Below are 26,410 nucleotides of genomic sequence, written 5' to 3' on the forward strand. Positions count from 1 at the left end.
GTTCTCAGGCGGCCGAAAACCTCAAACACTTTAATCAACTTGGCAAAAGCCACATTAGGCAATTATAAAATCTCAAAACCCTTTAGCGCTAACAATAACTTAGAACAATCGCAGCACTCAGTTATTGGAAATAATGGAAACAAAATAGAACAGGGTTGGAATGGGCCTGTACTTGTAGCACTCTGAGATGACTCATCTATCCAGAAAATGGGCTTTCAAAATAAGAGCCAGCTCATCAGCCCACTAACACATTTTAAATGAAACTACTGTCTCTACCCCCTTTAAGTGCTTACTACTTTAGTAAGGGCTTTCTTTACCACTTATCGCTTATAATTCATCCGGCCTCAGGATGCAAGCCTATAAGGTTTAACACATACAATTTTCCCACTAGAAGTTCTAGCACCAAACTCGAGAATAGGGCCAAGGTGGCTGCATTCATTAAGCCGACGGCATCATTTTGTTGAGGATACTCAACAAAAGGAAGCTACTTCCATGAAAGGTATCCAAAAAAGTACTTGCAAAAAACAGCCATCTAATAGGTACACTAATCCCTAATTTTACTTACTTCATTGCATTATCAAGAATATTCCTCACATACACCATGGACCTTCTTCTTCCTGTTTTCTAGAAGGGAGAACATGTCAGAGGTGTGGAAGGTAGAGGTTTTGTGGGTGCCATTTTTCACACCAAGGACATAATGCGATATAGTAAAGAGTTTCAGAAAAAAGAAATATACTTTCCAGGTACTCAAAACACCTACGTTCTTAAAAATTAGTTAAAAAAGCATTTTAGGCTGAAATGATTATAGATGTAGAGGAAGTTGCAAATCAACTAGACAGTGTTGTGTTATGTACAGTAACACTACGACTACATACAATGCTACAGAGTGATCTCATGTGCGCTTCACCCTCCCCCCCCCGTTTTTATCTTATATAAAGGACTATAGTGCAATACCAAAATCAGGAGATGGATATTGCTAGAATGAGTGTATAGTCCTACGTCACTTCATCGCGGATGTACATTCATGTACCGCGATCAAGATACAGAACTGTTCCATCCCCCCAAAGATCTCCCTTATGTTGCCCTCCCTCGTGCTCCCTTGTGTTGCAGTCCCAGCCACTCTTCTTTCAACTATCCATAACCCCTAGTAACCACTAATTTGGGAACACTTAGGTTTTTTAAATCAATTTTTAACTATACAAGCAACGCAAGAACACAGGAAAGACCGGGATGTTAATCTCACTTCTACTCTGAACATGCTGCGTGTGCCCCTTAACCTCTGTGCACTTGATTTTCCTCCTCAAGAGAAGACAGATCAGAGATGCACTGTGGTCTTCTTGCAACAACGCAAAAGGGCCTGGCGGTTAGGGAGAGTGGGGTAAATTGAAGCCAGCCTTAGGACGTAAGGGCATCACCTCATCTGATGCACTATACTTTTGCTTCTTGCTTTATTCTTATGAATCCACACAAACCTCTTCTGAGATCAGGCTATGCCATTCTCTCTGGACCATGCTGTTGTTATAGAGCAAGTGTGGCTTGGAGTACTTAATGTATTCCAGGTTGGAGTTCAGTTTTTCCCAGTAGCCCTTAAAGCTGTGCACCTGCAGAAGACAAAAAGCATTGGTGAGCTTGAGAAGCAGGACCCGTGGCCCCGACCAATCAGCAAGGACCACCCGAGCCTTGCGGCAAAGCCAGGCTCGCCTTACTTCCTCAGCTCTTAGAGGGCAGCATTTCTGAGTGAATTCTTCCCACGAAAGACGGCATTCTCCACCTGCAGGAATTCTAAAATAGTAAGACTTAAAGAGTCTTGCTTTCCCCATTTCCTTTTCTGCCCCTTTTACAGAAAGCCACTGCCCCCTTCCCCAAACCAGCATGAGTCACCTGGGTTAAGGCTAAGTTGGGAAGCCTGTATTAAACCCAGTGTTGTATTAAACACATCAGATCATTTCCTCTCCAGAGACCCATTTTTCTGACTTAGGTCGTGTCAACAATGCTATATCCAGTCAGAGAATGTGCATAAGACGTATAGCACATGGAAGGGGCTTACTTTCCTGCTAAGTTTATCTACTTCCAAAAGATGTCTTTCAAAACCTAGGAATCAGAAAGGTGGAGTGAACTGGTTTTACATTCAGTCGTCAAATACTCCAAAACTTCAAAACAGATTTTTTGGCATCCTATCTAGGTCTTTGACATGTTGCTATAATTGAAGCAATATTGTATCCATTATATTCGTTTTTAAATACAATGCAATACTAATACAGTTTTTAATACTGAAGGATGTATTGATACAAAACGTTTTTTAATTTTTTAAGATTTATTTATTTAAGAGAGAGAGAGAATGCGTGAGAGTGGGTGGAGCAGAGGAAGAGGGAGAGAGACTCTCTAGCAGACTCCCCACGGAGCGCGAAGCCCGATGCAGGGCTTTATCCCATGACCCTGAGATTGCCTGAGCTGAAACCAAGAGTCAAACGCTTAACCAACTGAGCCACCTAGGTGCTCCTGTTTTTTAATTTAAAAAATTTTAAATTTAAGTATAATTAACATACCATGCTATATTAGTTTCAGGAGTACAATACAGTGATTCAAGAATTCTATACATTACTCAGTGCTCACCACAGTAAGTGTAGTCACCAACTGTCACCAACTATTATTACAATCTTATTGACTAGATTCCCTCTGCAGTACGGTTCGTCTCTAAGACTGATTTATTTTATAACTGGAAGTCTGTACCTCTTAATCCCCTTCACCTATTTCACCCATCCCCCCCCACCCAGTTCCCCTCTGGCAACCACTAGTTTGTCCTCTGTAATTAAGAGTCGCTTTTATGTCTTTTTATTTGTTTTGTTTCTTAAATTTTACATATAAGCGAAATCATGTGGTATTTGCCTTTCTCTGCCTGACTTTTATTTCACTTAGCATTATACTTATAGGTCTATCCATGTTGTCGCAATATTCCATTGTATACGTATACCACTTCTTTATCCATTCATCTATGGATGGACATTTGGGCTGCTTCCATATCTTGGCTATTGTAAATAATACTGCAATAAACACTGGGGTGCATCTATCTTGTCAGATTAGTATTTTCATTTTCTTTGAGTAGATACCCAGTAGTAGAATTACTGGATCATATGGTAATTCTAGTTTTAATGTTTTGAGGAACCTCCATACTGTTTTCTACAGGGGTTGCACCAATTTGCGTTTTCACTAACAGAGCACGAAATCCTTTTTCTGCACATCCTCACCAACACTTGTTATTTCTTGTCTTTTTGATTCTAGCCACCCTGACAGGAGTGAGGTAAAATCTCATTGTGGTTTTGATTTGCATTTCTTGATGATGAGTAATTTTGAGCATCATTCCATGTGTCTGTTGGCCATCTGTATGTCTTTTTTGGAGAAATGTCTATTCAGATCCTATGCCCATTGTTAAATTGGATTATTTGTTTTTTGGGTGTTGAGTTGTAGAAGTTTTTTATATATTTTGGATACTAATCTCTTGTTGGATATATCATTTGCAAATATCTTCTCTCATTCAGTAGGTTGCTTTTTCGTTTTGTTGATGGTTTCCTTTGCTGTGCAAAAACTTATTTTGATGTAGTCCCAGTAGTTTATTTTTGCTTTTGTTTTCCTTGCCTAAGGACACATTATCTAGAAAAATGTTTCTATGGCTGATATCAAAGGATATACTGACACACATTGTTTTCTTAAATCAATGAAGATAGATTTATGATACACTTTCTTGCCAAAATATATGTGTTTGTAAAAGAATTGACTAGGGCCAAGAGTTCAATGTATAGCTGTAAAACAAATTAAGCTAATGCCTAGTGTGGTAACAGAGTTGGCTATATTGCAAAAAAAAAAAAAAAAAAAAAGATAACTTAAATAAAATATGCCTCAATCAAGAAAAATGCCCTTATGTTAACTAATAGCACATTATCTGAATTCTTATTGAAAGAACAGTCACTATTGGTTCAAAATGAATTTTGGAGTATCGGTAAATTACATAATAATATTAACGTGCTGTTTTAGAAGCCTGAAAGGCCCATCCAGCCAAAATCCCTTCTCACAGAGACAAGAAAAACTATTTCCAAGAAAAGGTCATTTCTAGGGGAAACTGGAACCCTGGTGTCACATCACTCTTCCTGATTGACCCACCTCACTTACCTTTACTTCCCGTTTCAACTTATTTATAATTAATATATCTTTATCCACCCTCTGGTCTTCCTCCTACTGAAAAAAATAATAACGAAAGCAAATTCTGCCAACATTTGGCCATAGTAAGTGCCTAACAGGAAGTCACTGCAGCTTCCTGCTCTTCTGCTGCTGGGTTCAGGCCCACTAACGTCAGAGCCCCACAACTAATTGGTGTTGTGGTGACATCTAGTGGTTGGTCAAGATATTAGCTCTGCCTGCTTTGTCGCAGCAGCCCCACCCCGTGGTCCCAGAGGGACCAACCACACTGTGTCACCACACATGTGGTCCTGTGGTCATGAGGAATATGGGTGCCCTCCTACCCGTCAAAGGGCCTCTTCCCCTCGGGCTGAATGTCACTGTCCTGTCAGAAGACCCCACGCACACACTGTAACTCCTAAGAAAAGATCTCTCCCAAGCGACCTTCTTTCCCCCTCCGCCCCAATTAAAAAAAAAATCCCTTTTCTCAGCTGAGAATAAACAGCTAAAACAAGTCCATGGATGGGCTACAAAGAGGCTTGGAACCCACTGACTGTATGCAGAATGGAGTGAGTTGTGGGAGCACATTTCTGGGGACGAGGTCTACAGCTTGCACCACATGTTCAAAGGAATCCATAACCTACAATAGTTCAAAACCCCTGAGTTAGAAGGAAAAGGATCAGAGTTTAAAAAATAAACAAAACCCAAACAAACAAAAAAATTTAAATTAGAAACACTGTTCACCTAGAGTCCAGGAAATGTTACTATACACCTGTAAGTCTTTCAAGAAGGTCACCGGGCGGGATGTTACAATGTAGACGAAAACAATTAGTGGCATATGTCACTACATGGTATCTATGAGGTAAGTGATATATTTTTTTTAAGATTTTATTTATTTGACACAGAGAGAGCGCGCACAAGCAGGGGGAGTGACAGGCAGAGGGAGAGGGGGAAGAACGCTCCCCCCTGAGCAAGGAGCCCGATTTTGGGACATGATCCCAGGGTCCTGGGCTCATGACCTGAGCCAAAGGCAGACGCTTAACCGACTGAGCCACCCAGGCGCCCTATCAAAGAGTGATAGGATTTTTTAAGTTATGAAAAATCTCGGAGATCACTGTAAATTAGAAGGTCTATTTGGAAGCCTGGGTAATAGATAAGACTCAAGAGTTTGAAAATGGATTTGAGTAAGTGAAAGACAAGGAGAAGATGTTCCAGATTCCAGGGGCCCTTCGGGAGTGAGCAAAGACTGAGACAAGAATGTGGATTCTGGGTTTAGATCAGAGGCAGAGCATTAGAAAAAGCAACCAACAGCACTTCATTCTCTGTGGCGAAGACATCTGCTTCTAGCATGCACCTGGCTGGCATCCCCCAGATATTGAACTGTGGTGGGGGGGCAACCTGAGCTTCCTGCGTTTCAGAAGCTCCCCGGGCAACCCCAGTGCTCAGCCAGGGCAGAGAACACTGCTTGAGCCTGCCCAGGTAATCTCCGTCTCCCACCCACCCTCACGTTGTTTTCCTCACCTTCGTGCTTACAGGCTTACAGGCTGATGAAGAACCAGCTGTGTGAAAACGTGTGATTGTGTTGTTAATTAATAGGAGACAGGGTTAAAGAGGAGGTTAGAGCCAATCTAGGATGGATCTCAGATGTCAAGTTAACAACAACCTGCTCATTAACCCAGAGACTTAAAGCAGCTCCAAGATAAAATTTCAGATGCTTGAACATAGAATGGGGGGAAGGAGTGGAAGCAGCGCAATCACATCCGAACAGTCCACCTGGGAGCACAGAAAAAACACTCCTGTATCTGTCAGTTGGTACTTACGGAACTCACTGTGAACTGAACACAGTGTTCATCAGGGACAATGGCATCGACACAAAGTAAAGGCCCCAAGAGCCCAAGAAGCACACTGCAGGCTACTTCAGAAGAGCGCACAAAGCCTTAGAATACACAAAAATATTTTATAAGAAAATACTCATGAATGTAGCTACTTCTGGGAGATGCTGGTGTGAGAAGGCATCAGATTCTCAAGGAAGCCCCAGAAGTGTTTTCCTGCACAAGGAGTTTTAAAGTTTGATTTTGAAAGAAGGGAAATTATCCCAAGTCTCTTCTTGAAAAATCAGGGCACCTGGCCGGCTTAGTCAGTAGAGCACATGACTCTTGATCTTGGGGTAGTGAGTTCGAGCCCCATGTTGGGTGTGGAGATTACTTAAAAAAAAAAAATCTCATTTTGTCTCTTAGGAGGACATGAAATAATTACCAAAGGAAACCCATCAAAATTATTAATTGAACAAAAGGACCAGAGGGTTACATTAAGGGATTGTTCCCCATCTATGATTTTGATTGCTAGTTGATTTTAGGAGATTAAAAAAAAAAAGCCCTGTGGTACTGGTTCATCTGCAAATTACTGCCAGGAAAAAAACAATCTGCCTTTCATTTCTAAAAAGCCCTCTGGCTTTGGTCCTACATCTGCTGATTAACCCTCATCTTCTTAGAAGAGAAGAGGCCAACTCAGAGAAAACCTTCACTCTCGACGCCAGGGCTCAACTAGCAGAACTAAAGCATCAATCCAATTTGGCTGTTCAGTGGATTCCATCTCAGTGTCAACTTCCATTTGCAGCCCAGAGAAACACAGTGCCCTCCTACCTCCAGCACAGACAATAAAATAGAAACACCTGTGTGTCCATGAAACTAGCAAAGCACCATACTAAGCCCAAATGCTCTGAGCAGACCATCAGATCCATACTGACCAGTGACTGGAACTCCTGAGGCTTCCTGCAAAGGGGACCGCATGTGGCAAGTGCCAGTTCTCCTACTGATAAATTAATGTCCTCTTTCTTCACCACATCTAGAAAAATACAATCTCTCTTCTTTGCCCAGCTGGGTAGTTCTCTTAGCCTTTTTTTTTTTTTAAAAGATTTTATTTATTTGAGAGAGAGAGCACAAGCAGTGGGGAGGGGCAGAGGGAGAGGGAGAAGCAGACTCCCCACTGAGCAGGGAGCCAGATAGGGGGCTCGATCCCAGGACCCCAGGATCATGACCCAAGCTGAAGGCAGACACTTAACCGACTGAGCCACCCAGGCGCCCCTCTCTTAGCCATTTTTAATGGGCTGTATTTTTAATGTAATCACTAAATATGGCTCTAAACTGTTTCATCTCATAACCAACAAATGCCCTGAGAAAGCCAAGGCGAAGATATTTCTCTCCTTTCAACCTTAAGCATTAAACAGTGCATCTCCAACCAAACCTATGAAGAGCAGCACAGCCTAATGGCTGCATCTGTTCCTCAATTTCATCATCTGAGGTATAAACTGAAGGTACCCCCATCTCTGCAGATATGACAGGAATGAATATACCAGCCTGGTGCTCTGTTTCTAAGAAGTAATATTTCTTGGGGCGCCTGGGTGGCTCAGTCATTAAGTGTCTGCCTTCGGCTCAGGTCATGATCCCCGGGTCCTGGGATCGAGCCCCACATTGGGCTCCCTCCTCAGTGGGAAGCCTGCTTCTCCTTCTCCCACTCCCCCTGCTTGTGTTCCTGCTCTTGCTATCTCTGTCAAATAAATAAATAAAATCTTAAAAAAAAAAGTAATATTTCTTTGTACCATCAGAAAATGTTTGACAATATTAACTGGCCATAACTCACTGTCCCAGAAAATATGTTCTTTTTTTTCTTCTACAATAATCTACTCACAGAAGACTTCACATCTGGCCACCAAATGTGGGAGTTCCCCTCACCACCCCCCCACACACACACATCCACCAACCCTCCACCACCACCTGGGTGTCCTACAATTTAACTCAATTCTGACACTACCGACCTGAAGACAGTATTGGATCCCACAAGCTGCCTATAAATTGGGGGCTCCCAAGACACCCTCCTTGGGTTTGACAGCTCACTGGAGTAGCTCACAGAACTCAAGAAAACATTTACTTATTATACATTGGTAAAAGCATACAACTGAGGAACAGCCAGATTGAAGAGATGGCTAGGACCAGGCACGGGGGAAAGGGCTCAGAGTTTCCATGCGCTCTTGAGGCAAACCACCCTCCCACACCTTCACGCGTTCATCTGTCTCAGAAGCTCTCCAAACTCCTTCACTAAGAGTTCTTTGTGGAGGCTCCATTACCTAGGCAGGATTGATTAAATCACTGGCCATTGGTGACTGAACTCAATCTCCTAGGCCACCCTCTCTTACCTCCCGAGGTGAGAGGAGGGAGGGGGTACCTTCTGGGGCGCCTGGGTGGCTCAGTCATTAAGCGTCTGCCTTCGGCTCAGGTCATGGTCCCAGGGTCCTGGGATGGAGCCCCCGCATCAGGCTCCCTGCTCAGCGAGAAGCCTGCTTCTCCCTCTCCCACTCCCCCTGCTTGTGTTCCTTCTCTCACTGTGTCTCTCTCTGTCAAATAAATAAATAAAATCTTAAAAAAAAAAGTTCCAACCTTCTAATCATACTTTTGATTCTTTAGGCAACCAGCCCCCAGTCTTAGGTGCTTTCCAAAAAATTACCTCCTTAACATAACTCAGGTGTAGCTGAAAGGGGCTTGCTCTGAATAACAAAAGACATTCTTTTCACTTTTGTGTTATTTCAGGAACTGGGAACAAACACTAAATATAACAAAAGACGTCCCTGTAGCTCTTATCAGTTAGGAAATTACAAGGATTTTAGGAACTCCGTGCCAGGAGTCATGGGTGAAGACCAAATGTATATTTCTAGTTATAGTATCATATATGTACAAACTGGACTTTGCAAAATCAATTAATATTTCCCACATAACCCATGGACATTTCTGGTACTACATTGTTATCAAAGCAACAATCCTCATTTTTAAAAAAATTGTAAGCTGTTACATTGTAGTTTTGTTGATACTTTGGATCCCTAACAAAACTTTTATTTAAATGATGGTGGTTCTCTGTATTGGGAGGGTCAAGGATAAAAGTCTTTTGTATTTCCCTAAGCAATTAATTATACTCATGCTCTGCCCAATTAAAAGAGTATTCTTAAAACATTTCGTAAGTGAAGAAGCATAATTAAATGATTGGGGAAGAGCCCAGGTGCCAACTATTGTTTTCCCAATTGTGCAGGGGCACTTGAGACCCCCTGATAGACACGTGAAGTAACACAATGAGTTCTGAGTGGACCTAAGTGGGAAGGGCATTTAAGTCTTTCTGGCCTTCCCAGTCTCTGGGTCAGATAGTTAATCTAAACAAATGACGAAAAGTTTTCCTTACTTTATAAAATGAAACTGAAGATGTCTGGCTTAAAAAATACATAAAAATACTCCCATTTCTCCATTTGTGGCATGCTCATTCACCTTTTATCTTTATATTCCAGTAAGTTGTTTCTATATATTTTCTAATCTTTACGGGCTTCCTGTGGTCAGATGGTTTTAATAGTTTCTCTTCTCACTATAAAATCAAGGGTAATTTTAAACCTTTCATGAAAATTGCCACTTCCCTAGAGAAAACCATGTTTTATGAAGGGTTAAAATCCTTCGTGGGAAGGTCACTTTTTTTTTTAAAGATTTTATTTATTTGACAGAGAGAGAGAAAACACATACAGGGCGGAGGGGCAGAGGGAGAAGGAGAAGCAGACTCCCCGCGGAGCAGGGAGCCCAATGCAGGGCTCAGTCCCGGGGCTCTGAGATCATGACCTGAGCCGAAGGCAGATGCTTAACCGACTGAGCCACCCAGGCGCCCCGGGAAGGTCACTCTTGATAACACTGCTTTTAAAGGCAAGGACCTTGTTTCAATATACTACTTAATTGTTTAAAATTCTTTTGGAAACCATTTTATAAAGTAAGGAAACCACTTGTCTTTCAGGTGATAAACTGCTAATTTAACTGGTTTATGCCACGTTAAATTACATATTCCTATATTAAACATTTGTAAAGTACTCCACGGGAGAATTCTTTGCAGAGAGAGCAGGAAGAAAGTGCTTATCTAGCTTCACTCTGCTCGTCCCTCTCCAGACTCCTTATCAGGGCAGTCATCTACCAAGGAGAATGGAGGCAAGTGTGGTGAGAGTAAATAGGGTCCCTTGGGCCTCGTGGAAAGTCTGGCAGCAAGCTTGCATTCATTTCGAAAGGCAACTCGTGATTCAGGTCATAGGTACTCAGAGCCAACTCCCATAGCACACATACACACAAAAAGAAAAAAGCATGGCGAGAACACTCTTATAACTGGGGCTGGGGAGGGAGGAGCCAAGGGTGGGATGTGCCCCTGCAAGCAGGTCCATCGCAATATAATTAAGCTGAGACTTGGGGTAGAAGAAGTAGGTCAAAGGCAGCGGCTTCTAGTGAGGGGTATTGTGCAAACAGCAATGAGGAAACAAATGAGAAAGATCAGAGCCAGGTGTCCTGTGTCTCCCATGCTGAGTGACTGGGGTAGGGGCTGGGGAGCCGGTCAAACCGAACCGAGTACCATCTCATCTCCTCCAGAGCTCAAGGCCCATCCCAGCAGCGCACCTTTGCCTTCCCTGACAGATCGCATCTGCGTCTGCGTGGACAAGGTGGTGACGAGACCTACAGTTGGAAAGTGTGCTGTGTACCACTTCCTACCAGCATGTAGACACACGTGGAGAAGTGAGGGAGCTCCCGAGCGTGTCTGGGAATGGTTAATGGGAAACATCTGTCTGCAGGGCCAAACGCTAAAGATAATTAGAGGAGAGGAGAAAAAAGGGAGATGGCAGAGTGAATATCAGGGGAGAAAAAAATATGAATAATAAAAATGCATCATTTTACACACACATACACACAAAAAGAAAAAAGAAATAAGCCACTTTGTTCCTGAGCAAAGCCAATCATATTCTTAGAATAAGCTAATGGGTAAAAAATTGAGAGAACCTTCACATCACTCTTTTATACTTAATTTTTAAAATGAAAATACACAATGGCGATAAGATTGTAGCAAAACTGATAAACTCATAAATTCCTTGTAACTTAATCACAACTTTTTTTTTGAATACCAATTTGGCAATAAGAATCAAAAGCTTTCAAAACTGTCATAGCCTTTTGGCCAGCAATACTCCTGGACATTTAACCTTGGAGGAATAAATCAAAGGAAAAACTGTCTAGATGAAAATATTCACTGCCATTTTTTTTTTAAATGGGGGCTAGAGACAAACTAAATGTGTCAAAACAGAAAAATAATTCATTAGGACACAACAACCCAGCAGAATCCTCTGGAGCCATTACAGGTCATAATTACGAAGTTCCCATAGCAGCATGAAGACTGTCTGATACAACTGGCGACCTTTATTATAGATCTTTGGATGGCTGTCACTACTATGACAAAGGCCAGGAAGAAACGCGGGCGGGGGGGAGGGGACTGACAGTTGGTATGTTAAAAACTGTAGAATTACGGGTGACACTACTTTCTCTTTAAAATTCTCTTCACTGGGGCGCCTGGGTGGCTCAGTTGGTTAAGCGACTGCGTTGGGCTCAGGTCATGATCCTGGAGTCCCGGGGGATCGAGCCCCGCATCGGGCTCCCCTTGCTCAGCCGAGAGTCTGCTTCTCCCTTTCCCTCTGCCTGCCACTCCACCTGCTTGTACTCTCTCTCTCTGGCAAATAAATAAATAAAATGTTTAAAATAAATTAAATTCTCTTCACTGGTTTCTTGTGTGCCCATTAAACACATTACGGGGTTGGTGGGACTAGTGATAAAAGCAGAAACAATACAATGAAAGGATGGAGGCTCTTAATAAGAATGTTTTCAGCTATTAATCAAACCTTTCTTTTCCCTTCCTCTTCCTCCCTTTGGAGGGCTTCACAGTGGTCTCAGGCTATGGCCCAGAACCACCAGCTGTCAGTCTCCTTGAAAGACCCTTCTTAGGACCAAAACCTGGAACCGCGAAACCTGCCCCAGTCGGCCCTCTCCCACTCCCAGGGTATCACCGGGACCTCAGACCTCACGGCTTTCGGCTTTCCCCGCGCTGTCCAGGCCTGGCCTGCCCTCCGTGGATCCAAAAGAATCAAACGTAAATAAGAGAAAAGCAGCGCAGTGAGCTGCCTGCTGACAAAAGTTGAGATTTCCCTCTACACACCAAGCTATAATTAACAGGAGGCGACGCCGAAAACAACAAAGGAGCTTCAAGGAAACTGGTAAAATACTCTCCAGTTTTTAACTACATACATATTCTTTTCTACTCACCCACCGCACCCCATTCTCCCTATTGTGCTCAGAAACTCTTCCGAAACCACCAGATTACAGCAAGACACTAAAAGCTACCACTTAGCGGCAGGAAGGAGGTGTGCAGAAAGAAGCTTCACAGAGACCACATACGGAGCCAACAGAGGTCACTTTTGAGAAACAGAAAAGCTGTTCTTAGAACCAGAAGGAAATTAGATAATCCCAGCCCAGGTTACTTAATGGGTTTAAGACTGTGTGTGTGTATTTGTGCGTGCGTGCTTGTGGAGGGGGCAAAAATGAAGTAAGAAGCAGCTACCAGGTCCTCTAAGGATAATGTACAAGAACTCCTCCAGTGTGGACTGGTTTGAGGCGCAGTGGAAAAGACGAGTTCTATGTGGTTTAGGTTGAGCCCCATAATTCTCCATCTTCAGAAAACGTCCCTCTCCAAAGGGTATTCCTGAGAATTGCCATAATATCATCCTCAGTGATGACTCAACCCCTTAGGAAGGATTTTCTAGAGAACTAACCCTACCCTACCCCTTACCTCCAATCTCCCCCTTTCTCTACAAGCCCTTTGGGAACCACCATCATACTTGGGGCAGCAGAGTTGGAACTCCAGCTGAGTGTGGAGGCCAGCAAGGAAGCCATGCACGATGTGCTTTTGTCTCTCCCTGGAAGGACTTACCTTCATGAAAGGCAATGGGATCTCTTCCGTCACAAGGGTTATTCCAGGAATTTCCTAGGGTGGGGGAAAAACACACACACAACTGCTAAACATATCAACCACCACAAGCTTGAGCCTTCAGGAAGTGTTTTCTGCACAGACAGAAGCTGAGGGCAGCTCCCAGTTTGCTAACCTCTACTTTAAATAAACCTTAGGGTTTATAAATAACAGTGAACACAACCCATCTCTTGCCTTGGGAAGGGAAATATTTTTTAAAGTCATGATTACAATAGAGGACAGTCTTGGGGCACCTGGGTGGCTCAGTCGTTAAGCGTCTGCCTTCGGCTCAGGTCATGATCCCAGGATCCTGGGATCGAGCCCTGCATCGGGCTCCTTGCTCAGCGGGAAGCCTGCTTCTCCCTCTCCCACTCCCCCTGCTTGTGTTCCCTCTCTCGCTGTCTCTCTCTCTATCAAATAAATAAATAAAATCTTAAAAAAAAAAAAAAAAGACGACAGTCTCTGAAGGAAAGGAGAAGACTATTAGGAATATGGAGCAAATAGTGTATTATTTACACATTTCCTTTTAAGAACAAATGAGGCAAATTACACGTGCACTATCAAATGCAATAATAAGGGGGACACGTTCCTTCTTTGTTTATTGTTTCTTCCTCCCTCTTCTTCTCTTTTGCTTAAATGTATTATATTATAGTTGGCCCCTGCCTCCCTAGAAGGAACCAAAATTAATGGGGTTCTTTTTTTACTTTAGTGGAAAATTTTTCTTCACTTCATCCTCTACCATAATTTCAGAAATAAAAGATATCCAAAAAGAGCTGATGCAGCAGTATCACCATGGCAAATATGAAAGATGTACAATCCATATCAGGAAATCTGAATTATAACATTGTGAGCATTAAAACAAATTTCAATAAAAATATAAACTTCCAAAATGGCCCTTCATTCAGTTATTTTGGAAGTGTGTTTCTATATTAACCATGTAGATTAGCCTCTCAGCTAGTGAATTCATCTTTCATTTTCTAAAAAAAAAAGTAGATGATATATGAGAAAATAATTTAGAAAGTGTTCTGTAGAAAAAAAATCTTCTATTTGTTTAGAACTTAAATGTACTAGATTTTTACTGATATACAACATTCCTGTGGAAAGGGGTACCACAGCAATGTAGAAATAAGTTTCCAGAATATTCAAACAACCGAGTTGTCCACTGTGACCACAGAAAGCCTGTGTTAAGAATATATTTTGTGTTTCACTTATCACTACTCGGTAAGAGAAGACACTTCAAAAAAGCATTAAAATCTCACTACAGCTTTAGGTCTTAAAATAGGAATAACAAGGCTAATTGTTTGCAAAGCATAATTCAGGATCATTTATATGAAAGAGCACCATATGTTCTAGTATCTTAAAAAAAATCCAATTCAGTTATTTACAGAGATAATCTGTCTCCATACAGAAGTATGATATTAATAGTTTTATGATATTAATACTTTTTATTCTGGCAAGTGTTTATTAAGGTGTAGGAATAAGAGCATTTGTGGATTAGAAAAAGGAAAGGCAAATGATTTACATCATTGCTAAAGAGAAGCAGGGACTCAGAATTTCAGGATTAGAAGAGACCTTTAAGGTAACCTACTCCAACACCCTGAAGTTTAGAGCAATGTGGTAAACCCTAAAATAAGCTCAGTAGATGGTAGTTAGAACTGTGGGTTTTTTATATTAACTCTCATAGGACTTCCTGACATCACTCTGGAGGTCTACAATTGCTCCTCTGCCCCACAGTCGTGAAAAATGCAAAAGTGAGGAACTGCCTCTCCAGATGAGCCTCTCACACACCATCCAGTTAACACGTGCTCCATCTTTAAACACAACTCTGGGAACTAGAGGGGTTCCCGGTCCCCTCCTCCCAGACACTGAACTGGAGGATGACAGGGCTGGGTGATGAGGGAAGGAAACAGAGACGTGCATTTCCTGACTCCCTGTGGTTTAACCTGCAAACTTCCTGCCACATCACCATAGACGCTGCATGTATATTCACAAGAGTTCTCAAAGCAAACAGTGCTTGGAGATGGAATGAGTTCATCTTTCCCTTGTTATTCTACAGTGAGGCAAGAACATTTAATAACCCTTAACGGTAAAAGACAGAAGGGCCTTTAGGAAAACACTACCACTGTGCATACCAAACATTTAGAAATTAATCAGACAGACATACCTGCCTCTATTTAGATAGTCTAAATACAAAATGGGCAAGTGTCACAATTTAGCCCAGTACTTATTTTCCAATGTCTGTGTTACCTAAATTCAATTTATTTTCCTAAATGCCTTTTTGATATAAACCTCTGCCTCAATACTAAACATGTAATTCTAACATCTAAGTATGAAAGAAGAAACCTTTTTCAGGGGCAGCCTGGAACCTTTTTCGGGGTTTTCACTTTCTGATCCAACAAATCTCAGTTTACTACACCATGTTCTAGAGAAAATAGACAAAATTTTAGCTCAGCACCTCCCCATTGAAAAATTGGGAGGGGGGCGCCTGGGGGGCTCAGTCGGTTAAGCATCTGCCTTCGGCTCGGGTCATGATCCCAGGGTCCTGGGATTGAGTCCCGCATTGGGCTCCCTCCTCCGCGGGAAGCCTGCTTCTCCCTCTGCCTGCCTCTGTCTCTCTTTCTCTGATAAATAAATAAAATCTTAAAAAAAAAAAAGAAAAAAGAAAAATTGGGAGGAACGGCCAAGAGGAAGAAAAGGTTGAATGGAGTGAATTTGCTTAAGATTACCAACTTTTACTGAACTTGAGGCTCTACAGTTATTACAGATTTTCTTTATGAGGCTGGGAAAAGGGGTCAATCTACTTAGGAAATAGAACAGCCTACAACAATAGCAGTGGTCCCGCCATTCCTTAGGTTTATAAAAATATTTTAATCCTCTCCAGTTGCTAAAAAAAAAAAAAAATACCATTTGAAGATGACAGAGGCTTCATTCTGCTTAGTAGTAAGACGAGTGACACATATCCTGTACCTTCTCCTTCAATTCTCCTATTTTATATCACTACCTTTGGCTAACAGCAAGGAGTCACGATTATTTTTCTGCCAGGAAACTCCAACTCAGATCCTTACCAGTCAAAATAAACAAATGAAATCACAGCCATGGGTACTGTGACAGGGATGTCCTACAACTCATCCACAACTGTGAATCGATTTTAATTACATAATACAAAGCGTTAACTTACTGTATTCCAAGCGAGCACTGAGGAATATGGCAAAAGTTTATCCATGTCGCTTGTCTCTGGGTATATGCTCCAATACGAAGAAGCTGAGTAGATTTTTGAAAGAAAAAAAAAAAGAAAGACATGGTTTAATAAGGCAGTAGACACTGTAATTCACCAAAACAAGCAAACCCCCAAAACGTTTTTATTGCCTTATCCTTATCTTTAAAAGGCTAACCATTATGGTTCTACCTTTATGAAATGTTCAAGTTCTGCTCTTTACAGTGAGAATCATTTAAAAAAAATTATTTGGCACTTATATCTAGCCCAAAATGACATTATTCCGCTTCACACAGAAACTGAACTAATAAAGTTTTTTATATCTTACTGGGAAAAAAAAAAATCACTAATAAGGTTAGAGAATGTATCTCATCAGTCTCCGAACCGTCACAGCTTCTCACAAGACCATGAGAGAACGAAATTTAATTAGCTGCTGACTGAAATAGAGTAAAAAAAAAAAAAAAGAAGAAGAAAAAGAAATGCTTCTAACCAACATTTTGACAGGTTGAGCCATTATCAATTTGCTGCTTTCCCTCCAGCAAAAGGGTCAAGGATTCAACTTACTATGCACCATCAGCAACACCTACCAATTATAAATTCCTGAATGAGGTCAAATGAATGGCAGGCAGAGATGTTCTCAGAAATCCACTGAATAATCTTTAAAAAGTAAGAAGACAAATCTGTTGGTATTTACATCTGCACCCTGCCCCCACCACCAAAGAAGTACAAAATGTATGTGAATCTTTTAAAATTCTGTATCTATTTTGGCACTGCCGCAGAATATACTCACTTCCCTTCAAGGCACATAATGCAAGACTGTGGCTTAAGCAGTCTTATAAATCAGGTCCATTTTACATATTTTTTTAAATAAATGCCCTTGGCTGAAATTCAAATAAGCCTTCTTCAACCCCATGTTTTTTTTTTTTTTTTTTTTTTTTTTTGCTAGAGTAGGTCATGTTTTAGCAAAGTACCAGTGTGAAGAGCTGGCGGATACAAGAGAAAACAAACCAAATCACACCCCAAAGCTCGAAGGCAGCAGACCTGGGTTTGAGTCCAGCTCAGACATCAGTGTGAACGTTGGCACACCGCTTAACCTTCATGAGCATCACTCTATGGTCCTCCCAAGGGTATGTTGTAACAACAACTCAGTCTCCACAACCATCCTCACCTGCTGGAGGACTGAAACTTCTTGTTCCCAGCCTTAGACACTATGAGGCTTGCCTAGCCACAGAGCACTCTCACATTTCTGCTCCTACCAATAAATAAGTGGGTTTTTTTTTTTAAGATTTTATTTATTTGTCAGAGAGAGAGAAAGCGCACAAGCAGGGGGAGCGGCAGACAGAGGGAGAATGCCGGGCTCCATCCCAGGACCCTGGGATCATGACCTAAGCCAAAAGCAGGTGCTTAACCAACTGAGCCACCCAGGCGTCCCAGTAAGTGGTTGTTTTTATTTCTAAGCCTATTCATGCTGGTTGTATTTATCTTCACAATTAGGTAATTTAATAAAATATTACCACCGACGAGTGAAATATGGAAGCAAAAAGAGTGCTGTTTGGTCAATAAAAGTTGAATGCTTCAGAAAGACTCAAAGGCATGTCTAAAACACTCACTAAAAAAAACTATGTGTGAGACAACTGTAAAAGATTAGAAAAAAATTGCCCAATAGATACGGATGGTTCTGAAAGGATCTTTAAAATATGGCTCTCCTTAGGTTAAAAAAAAGAAGAAAGTAAGATTAAGAAAAAAAAAAGAAGAAAGTAATAGGAAGTCAGAGACAGCAAATTACTAGTGGTTTTATGTAAGAAAAATTATTTTGACAGTATGGAGTTTCCTCAAAAAGTTGAAAATAGAGCTACCCTACGACCCAGCAATTGCACTACTGGGTATTTACCCCAAAGACACAAATGTAGTGATCCGAAGGGGTACGTGCACCCCAATGTTTAGAGCAGCAATGTCCACAATAGCCAAACTGTGGAAAGAGCCAAGATGTCCATCGACAGATGAATGGATAAAGAAGATGTGGTGTGTGATATACATACACACATACACACACAATGGAATATTAGGCAGCCAAAAAAAATGAGACGTTGCCATTTGCAACAACGTGGATGGAACTAGAGGGTATTATGCTAAGCCAAATAAGCCAATCAGAGCAAGATAATTATCATATGATCTCACTGATATGAGGAATTTGAGAAACAAGACAGAGGATCATAGGGGAAGGGAGGGAAAAATGAAACAAGATGAAACCGAAGAGGGAGACAAACCATAAGAGACTCTTAATCTCAGGAAACAAACTGAGGGTTGCTGGAGAGAAGGGGGTGGGAGAGATGGGGGGGTGGGTGGTGGACACTGGGGAGGGTATGTGCTATGGTGAGTGCTGTGAATTGTGTAAGACTGATGAATCACAGACCTGTACCTCTGAAACAAATAATACATTATATGTTAATAAAAAATAAAAAAAGAAAGAAAAATGATTTTGACCTCCAACCCGCTAATATACAAAGAAAGAGTCTTAATCTACATCAAAAGATAGGTGAATAAATGTACCTTTTTTTGGTTGTTTTAGGCTAAAATAAAATGTTTAAGATATCTTTTCTTCAATTACCCCACCACCCATTGGTCCCAATCAAGTCTAATTAGGGGGGTTTCTCCAACTTCACAGGACAGCTGTAAAATTAAATGACAAAACATGTGAAAGTGCTTCATAAATTAAATCGTGCAATATAAATATAAACTATCTTCATTAAAATGTAATAAATATATGCCACCAGATTTTAGTTCTTTTGATGCTATACACCAAATACAGACCAGGAGAAAAAGTAGGTATTTGAGAAACTATGTACTATTTACTGAGCACTTCCTTGGAATGTTACTGATACAGCTAACGTGTATGCACAGTATGGAAAAGACTGTAGTCAAAAGAACAGACATGCTCACAGTCTGAGGTCTGGTTGGTGTCCATAAAAAAGAAGCACAAAGACAGAGTATGTTCAAATCAGGACGGAGACCATACACTTCAATTAATTATTACCAAACAAAAATGGCATCGGTTCATTTCAACCACAAATGTATAGAGCTGGTGTTGTCTATTTGCCAGTTTTTAAACTGAAGCTACATCACCACCTTGGCTTCCAGGAACGGGTGGTCTCGGCCCCAGGAGAGCACACAGTGCAATGCACCCATCTTCTCATAGTCTAGCCGCGTGTTCCATAGGAACTGTAGTAAGTATGACTGGTTGAGGACCGCCCTGGAGAGCTTTCCAGAACACCAATCCAGTACCAGGGACCCTGAGAGTGACTGTAAAGGACTATGAGGTAGCATATCAACCACTTCATTGTTTCCTGGCCAAAAAAAAAGAGGAGATCAGCAAATAAAAGAAACCCTTCTCACCCTCACCCAAATATAACCATTGCCAAGACAAATCCAAATGGGCCATGTTCATGAGGGAAAGACCACAGCCATACCTGTCAGAAACAAACTGTGGCAGATCAGGTCCGGATGTTGGATGTTAAGTAGATGAAAGAAATGACCAGGTAAGTAAACAGCCACGTAATAATCTGTAGACGAGGAAGATAAAATTTATCTGCATGTGGCAAGAGCTGCACAAGGCAAAGAGAAAGCCCAGAACTTCACAGTATCCCTATTTGTCTTTGAACCTCTTAAATCATAAAAGTTTTGATCAACGTGATACTAAACTGTCTGATGTCAGTACATTTCATCTTACTAGCTAGGTCTCATTTATGTCTATCTGTGGCTAGTTTTCTTCATACATTTAGTCATGGTTATCTTAATTGATATCTGTAATTTTGAGTCTAAGTGAACTGTGGCTTTATATGAACTTAAATGACCTCTGAAAGTAAATTAGAAAAAAAATACCAAGCAATATGAATTATTCCTTTATCTGATAGTCTGGGAATAGCTTATAATGGGAATTTCCCTCCTCGTTTCTGCCAGTTGGGGGAAGCTCTAAAATTTTGTTTCCTATGTTTGCCCACTCGTCGTCATCATCACTATCATCATTGTCATTTTGTTTAGAGAACCCTTAAATTGATATTCATCAAAACAATCTCTGTAGGCAATCTCACACTTGACGAAGTACTAATATATTTCCTTGCATAGTGAGCTGCCAAGAATTCGCACCTTCACAGCCCCTGCATTTGATAATTTTGTACCAAAAACACTTGTACACAGATTGAGACAAGATGTAAAAATAGGTTTCTGGAGAATGGGAAGGTGGAAGTAGCCCTTGCCAATAATTTTTCACACAATAGCAGTGAATTTCAGACAGATGACACATTTAGATTATAGTGAGCCAGCTGGACTCTTTTTTCCTAAGAGGCAAAGAAATACATGCTAATCATTTGCAAAGAAGGCATTCAGTGGACTGGAAAGGAAAATAAAGAGGATGTAAAACTCAAAGCAGTTGACTTAAGAAAGTGTCCTCTTGGTCACCGGGGATTAAGTGATGTTGAAGTGAGTAGCACAGGGTGCCTGGGTGGCTCCGTCAGTTAACTGTCTGCCTTCGGCTCGGATCATGATCTCAGGGTCCTGGGATCGAGCCCCACATTGGGCTCCCTGCTCAGCGGGAAGCCTGCTTCTCTCCCACTCCCCCTGCTTGTGTTCCTTCTCTCGCTATGTCTCTCTCTCTCTCTCTCTCTGTTGAATAAATAAATAAAATCTTAAAAAAAAAGTAGCACAAATGGCTGCAATAATATTCTTATTATGGCAACACTTAAGTAAAAAAACACAAATAATGATCTAATAGGGTATGGTGGAAAGGGTTTAGGCATCAAACGACCTAAATAAATTCTTAGCCCTAGCATTTAACCAGTTAACTAGGGTGGTAACTACATCCCTGGGAGAAGAGGCATTTGGAAATATATGAGGGTGTTTTGAGTTGTCACAGTCATTGGAGTGGAAGGGGGAGTCCTCCTGCCATTTGGTGAAGGTTGTTAAAACCCTCAATGTGCAGGACACTCTCACTCAAAAAGTACTGTCTCATCAAAAATGTCAACAGTACCTGTGGTAGGCCAAATGACGACCCTCAAAGATGTTCATGTGCTAGTCCCAGAGCTTGTAATATGTTACCTGAAGTGATAAAAGGCACCTTGCAGATGGGATCAAGGATCTTGGGATGCGGAAAGTATCCTGGAGTATTCAAGTGGACCCAATGTAACCATAAATATATTTACAGAAGGGAGGAAGAGGGAGAGTGGACTACAGAGGAGAAGATCATGCAAGGATGAAAGAGATGCGAGTGATGTGGTCATAAACCAAGAAATGCTAGCCTCGAGATGCCGGAGGAGGCCAAGGATGAATTCCTCCCCAGAATATCCAGAAGGAACCATTTCTACCCACACCTTGACTTTAGCCCCTCAAAATTCATTTCAGAATTCTGACCTCCAGAACCAAAAGACAAAGTTTATGTTGTTTTAAGCCCTAAATCTGTGATAATTTGTTATAGCAGCAATAAGAAACTAACACAGTGCTTCTGATAAGAGACACCAAAAGGAGCCTGGGCACACACCTTTCTGAGCCTCAGTTTCATTATCTGTATAATGAGGATAACATCACCAAGCAGAATTGTTGTAAGGATCAAGATAACCGAAATAACATACTTAGCATATAGTATTTATTTTTTAAATGGTAGGTTTTTATTAACAAACATATCTTTCTTATAAAGAGGTATTTGGGTTCATGGAAAACCTCTCCAAAACTCTCTTCTTTAATATTTTAATCACTATGTCCCTTTTAACAGGGTGACAATTTAGGACAATTGCATGCAATTAATAGGAAAAAAAGACATCACTCAAAAAGCAATACTATTGTCATAAAAAATTACCTAGTTTTAATCTTGGGTATAATTTTGTGCCAAAAAGATAAAATGCATATAGGAAGGAAACATAACTTATGTAAGAGCCTATTTTACAAAGCTCTAGGATTTTTGCCGACTCCCAAGTCTGAAGAACATAGATTAAATCATGCCTGCTCTTTTCTAGAGTCATTCTCAGGGGGAAAAAAAGGAAGGCTACCTTTGACCTCACAAAATGCTAAGTTTTTTTTAGTGGAAAGTTTCCCACATCACTCTTGAGATGTGATGTTGATGTAGCATTCTCTGATAAGAATCAAGTCTCAGACCCAGGAAACCTTATATTTATCTCTCTTACCACAGGAAGCGGTAGAATCAGGCCTCTCTGAGGCAATTTCCCACAGGTTCAAAGCTCATGTTAACATTTACCACATACTGGCCCACTCAGCATTCGCTATCTCACCTCATCTATAGTATTGTTCAAAAGAAAAATCTTTTTTATGAACTTTATCATTTTCTTTTTTTTAAAGATTTTATTTATTTATTCATGAGAGAGAGAAGCAGAGGGAGAAGCAGGCTCCCTGCTGAGCAGGGAGCCCGATGTGGGACTCGATCCCAGGACCCTGGGATCGTGACCTGAGCCGAAGGCAGACACTTAACCATCTGAGCCACCAGGCGCCCTGAACTTTATCATTTTCGTTCTCATTTTGCCCAGATCCCTCATATCACACCTTCCTAAACCTTTGTCGTGATAGTAGACAGACTGGGGAACAGGAATAGGAAAACATATTAAAGAATCATGTGCTCAAAACCTGAAGTTTTTCTTTTTTGAATATTGTGCCATGTCCCATAGGTAGGCAAGTAATAGTTCTGTTACTTAGTCTTGTGCTAACCTGTTTGTGCCCCTCATCCCAACTGATATGGAAAAGCAGCTTTTGGTAGGTTGGTACAATAAACCCTTCCTCGATTTTCTTCATTATAGACTCCATTAATATGTTCAAACCTAACACTCAAGTTCCCTTACTATATTTACTCAATGGAAATCAACACATTCAAGCTGATCCCTAAATCATTTATAGGACTTGGAAGCTCTTAGCAATTAGCAACAGGGGATGGGCAATTTCTCAAAGAACTTCGTCCTCTCTAGAATCAAGGGACAACATGATGTATTATTTCTCATAGGCTTTTAGGGTACATCCCATTCACTGGCATCATTTTTTTTTTAAGATTTATTTATTTATTTATTTATTTGAAAGACAGAGAGAGAGAGAGAGAACAAGTGGGGGCAGGGTGGGGGAGGGAAGAAGGACACAGGGCTCGATCCCAGGACCCTAAGATCATGACCTGAGCTGAAGGCAGATGCCTAACCAACTGAGCCACCCAGGCGCCCCTGTCATCATCTTTAAACTAACAAATGGCTTTTTAGGATTACTACTAAAAACTTAGGGAAGCTCACAGCCTAGCTTCTCTAAAAAGGGAGGTGCATCCCCTCCCCAAAAGGCTGATCTGAATGGGCGACACAAATATGTTCATTAGGATTGGTCTATAGGCCTAGAAAAAGATACAGGTCAGGAAAAAATATATTATAAAAATTTTAACTAACTTAATACGTTTGACCCTTGAACAACAGAGAAGTTAGGGGTGCTAAGGTTTCCAGAGAAAATCTTCCCCTCTCAGGCTTCAAAAAGGTTAGTGGTTGTCATCACAATCCAAGTCCTACAGAGGCAGGAGAAAATGGGGTGCACAGATCAGAAAATGGAGATATAAAAGGCTGAGTATCACATGTACTCGAAAGGCAGGTCAGAGCAGAGAGATGCATTTCTCTCTCACTCACCAAGGTTGAGAAAAGTAAGGCCCTTAGTCACATGTGAGTCAACACTCCCAAGAGCAGCAGTGAAGGTCTTGCTGTGCCCTGTGGAGAGAGAACAGGAAGCCCAGGAAAGAATGGTAAGAAACAAAGAGCCGGAATTCCACCCAAGGCCATACTCTATGTAATACTCTTAACCTTTAGGAGCTGTGAGACTGACCTAGCAAGGGTCTCTGACTTCTAGATTTCATGGTTCTCTATCATTCTCCAAAGGCCCGCACAGAAGGTGGATTACAGTGCAATCAGGATCCAATCGTTGTTCTGGGCTTGTATAATATTAGACCTGATAAGATGGGTTGTGCTGGGACAGAAGGATCTGAAAGAGTCTACAAGATCCAAGAGATGGAGGAGACCAGGTGGCTCACCGGCCCTCATGGTTTACCTCATGTTCTTGTCGTCCTTAAGAGCTCCCGGGACTTCTCTCAGTCATTCAGAAGGGCAGTAGACTATCAGCTAAACTCAGTGTACTGGGTTTCACTCTCCGCTTTTCTAACTCTTCATCAGAATTAGTAACCCTTAATAAAACTTTCATTAAACTTTTACTTATGGTTTGAACCAATATATGAATCATTGGAAAAATGTATGAAAACTTTCCACAAAAGAAAAATCCAACTTATGCTATTAAAGCATGTCTACTTCTGAAATGGCTTTTAGTTTCTTCATTATTGAGCTGTTAAACCTTTTTTACATAGATTTCTAACTACTGAAGATAATGCTAGGCACTCCTGCAAAATAAACTCTGGTGTGGTCTGGCATAGCTTTTTTTTTTTAATTAAAAAAATTAATTCTACCCACAGTATGTACTACATAAATACTAATTTTAAGGAACTAAACAAGCAAAATAAATGCACCTTAGCAGAGTTCAGACTAAAACTATTAAAGGGCACACTGGCCAACAACAGAACTAGAAAAGCTTGGGCACTTCTCCCTGCAGGCTGATTGCCGACAAATCAGTTTCCCGGGCTGCAGATGTGGGAATCGAAATAAAGGTATTTTAGGTCTAGGACCTGTTGAGATCTGAACTGATGGTGCTTTTAACTAAAACTCTATGTAACCTTGTAAGTTAAATATATCGATGTTTTCCAGCTATTAATAATAAAAAAGCAAACAAACACACTTTGGATAAATATGTCTATAAGGATTGGTCTACCTGCAGGCCTAGAAAAAAATATAGGTCAGGAAAATAATATAAAAATATTAGTTAACTCAATACAGTTGACCCTTGAACGACAGGGAGTTTAGGGGTGCAAACCCCTGAGCAGTCAAAAATCTACATGTAAGTTTTTGGGGGAGTCAAAAGTTAACCACTACTGTTAACAAAAGTTAACAACTACTGCTGACCAGAAGCCTTTCTGATAACATAAACAGTCAACTAACACATAGTTTATATGTTGTACGTATTATGCACTGTATTCTCACAGTAAAGAACAATGTTATTAAAAGAAAGAAAAAGAAAAATGTAATTAAGAAAAATTATAAGGAAGAGAAAATATATTCACAGTACTATACTGTATTTTTTTTAAAAACCCTGCATGTAAGTGGATCTGTGCAGTTTAATTCCATGTGGTTCAAGGGTTAACTGTATTCATCATTAGTGAATTTCTTTAGGGAACATGTATTACACAGGCATACAGGTATAGAATGTACTGATAAAATTTATTACCAGGTAGTAGGACTTTAAAATTTATGTAACTTGCTACTATTTGGAAAAAGTGATTACGTAAAAATAAAAAATTAAGAATAAATGACATGTACCTTTATGAAAGTAAAACACTGAATATGTGATTTTTTCCCAAGAGTCAAACTTCGGACTGTAACATACACACAAAGTTCCTAGAAGTAAGAAGGTATTATTTAGTAGAGCTGAAAAGAATCATAGACAAATAAAGTTTCCTAAGCCACTTAACCTTACTTCTCTTGCTTTAGATGTTCTGCCTCAACTTACCTCATAGATTATTCCCAAATTCTAGAGATGGTTTATTAACAAGCTGCTAAGAAATTTCAACTCAACAATTACTCAGCACACACATAAGTAATAAACTGTGGTAAGCTACTGAAGGATAGGAAAATGAATAGAAATACACTCTTGCATATGAAATCATGGGAGTCTAGAGGAGTTTACAAAGGAGATTCTCCTAATATACACATATTGCCCTGCTCTCTTATTTAGCTTGCCTTCTGGCCATTACTAATAGTTACAGACCCCGGTTTGCCAAAATGTCTCCTCTTTACAGACAGTTTCCGGTCTTCTTTTTTATCTGGAATTGGAAGGCAAACTGAGGCAATAAGAGCAAGTGTGTGTTGGCCCATACCCACCCATATTTGGGTCACTGAGAACCTTGGCCCAAGTGCAAAGGAGAGAGCTCCTGGCACAAAGTGGTCTTTCCAGATGAGCCCTGACCACCTTCACTTACCCCATCACTCCAGAACACTCTCAGCCTCCACCTCCTCTAGAATATGAGGAATAGTCCAATGTGGAATATGTCCATCATCTCTAGCAGCT

The 26,410-nt window shown here is 40.9% G+C and overlaps 1 protein-coding gene across 6 annotated transcripts in view; it reads right to left on the reverse strand.

The window, feature by feature from the left end:
* Positions 1–26,410, reverse strand: part of LOC113911138 (gamma-secretase activating protein) — a 91,598-nt gene that overhangs the window by 18,617 nt on the left and 46,571 nt on the right. For 5 of the 6 annotated variants that reach the window (XR_003516372.2, XM_027573286.2, XM_027573285.2 and 2 more), the window contains 9 exons: positions 25,663–25,740; positions 23,875–23,952; positions 19,696–19,788; positions 19,355–19,572; positions 16,816–16,885; positions 16,193–16,275; positions 12,979–13,032; positions 1,473–1,601; positions 566–624 (listed from right to left, as the gene is read on the reverse strand). Coding sequence is in view for 5 of the 6 variants with exons in the window: in XM_027573286.2 (XP_027429087.1) it covers positions 566–624; positions 1,473–1,601; positions 12,979–13,032; positions 16,193–16,275; positions 16,816–16,885; positions 19,355–19,572; positions 19,696–19,788; positions 23,875–23,952; positions 25,663–25,740 (862 nt within the window). In the remaining variant the exon portion in view is untranslated. The remainder of the gene's footprint in view (positions 1–565; positions 625–1,472; positions 1,602–12,978; positions 13,033–16,192; positions 16,276–16,815; positions 16,886–19,354; positions 19,573–19,695; positions 19,789–23,874; positions 23,953–25,662; positions 25,741–26,410) is intronic. The other variant, XM_027573287.2, reaches the window with a different exon arrangement.

The sequence above is a fragment of the Zalophus californianus genome, chromosome 12 (assembly GCF_009762305.2).
Source record: "Zalophus californianus isolate mZalCal1 chromosome 12, mZalCal1.pri.v2, whole genome shotgun sequence".
Classification (NCBI taxonomy): Eukaryota; Metazoa; Chordata; class Mammalia; order Carnivora; family Otariidae; genus Zalophus; species Zalophus californianus.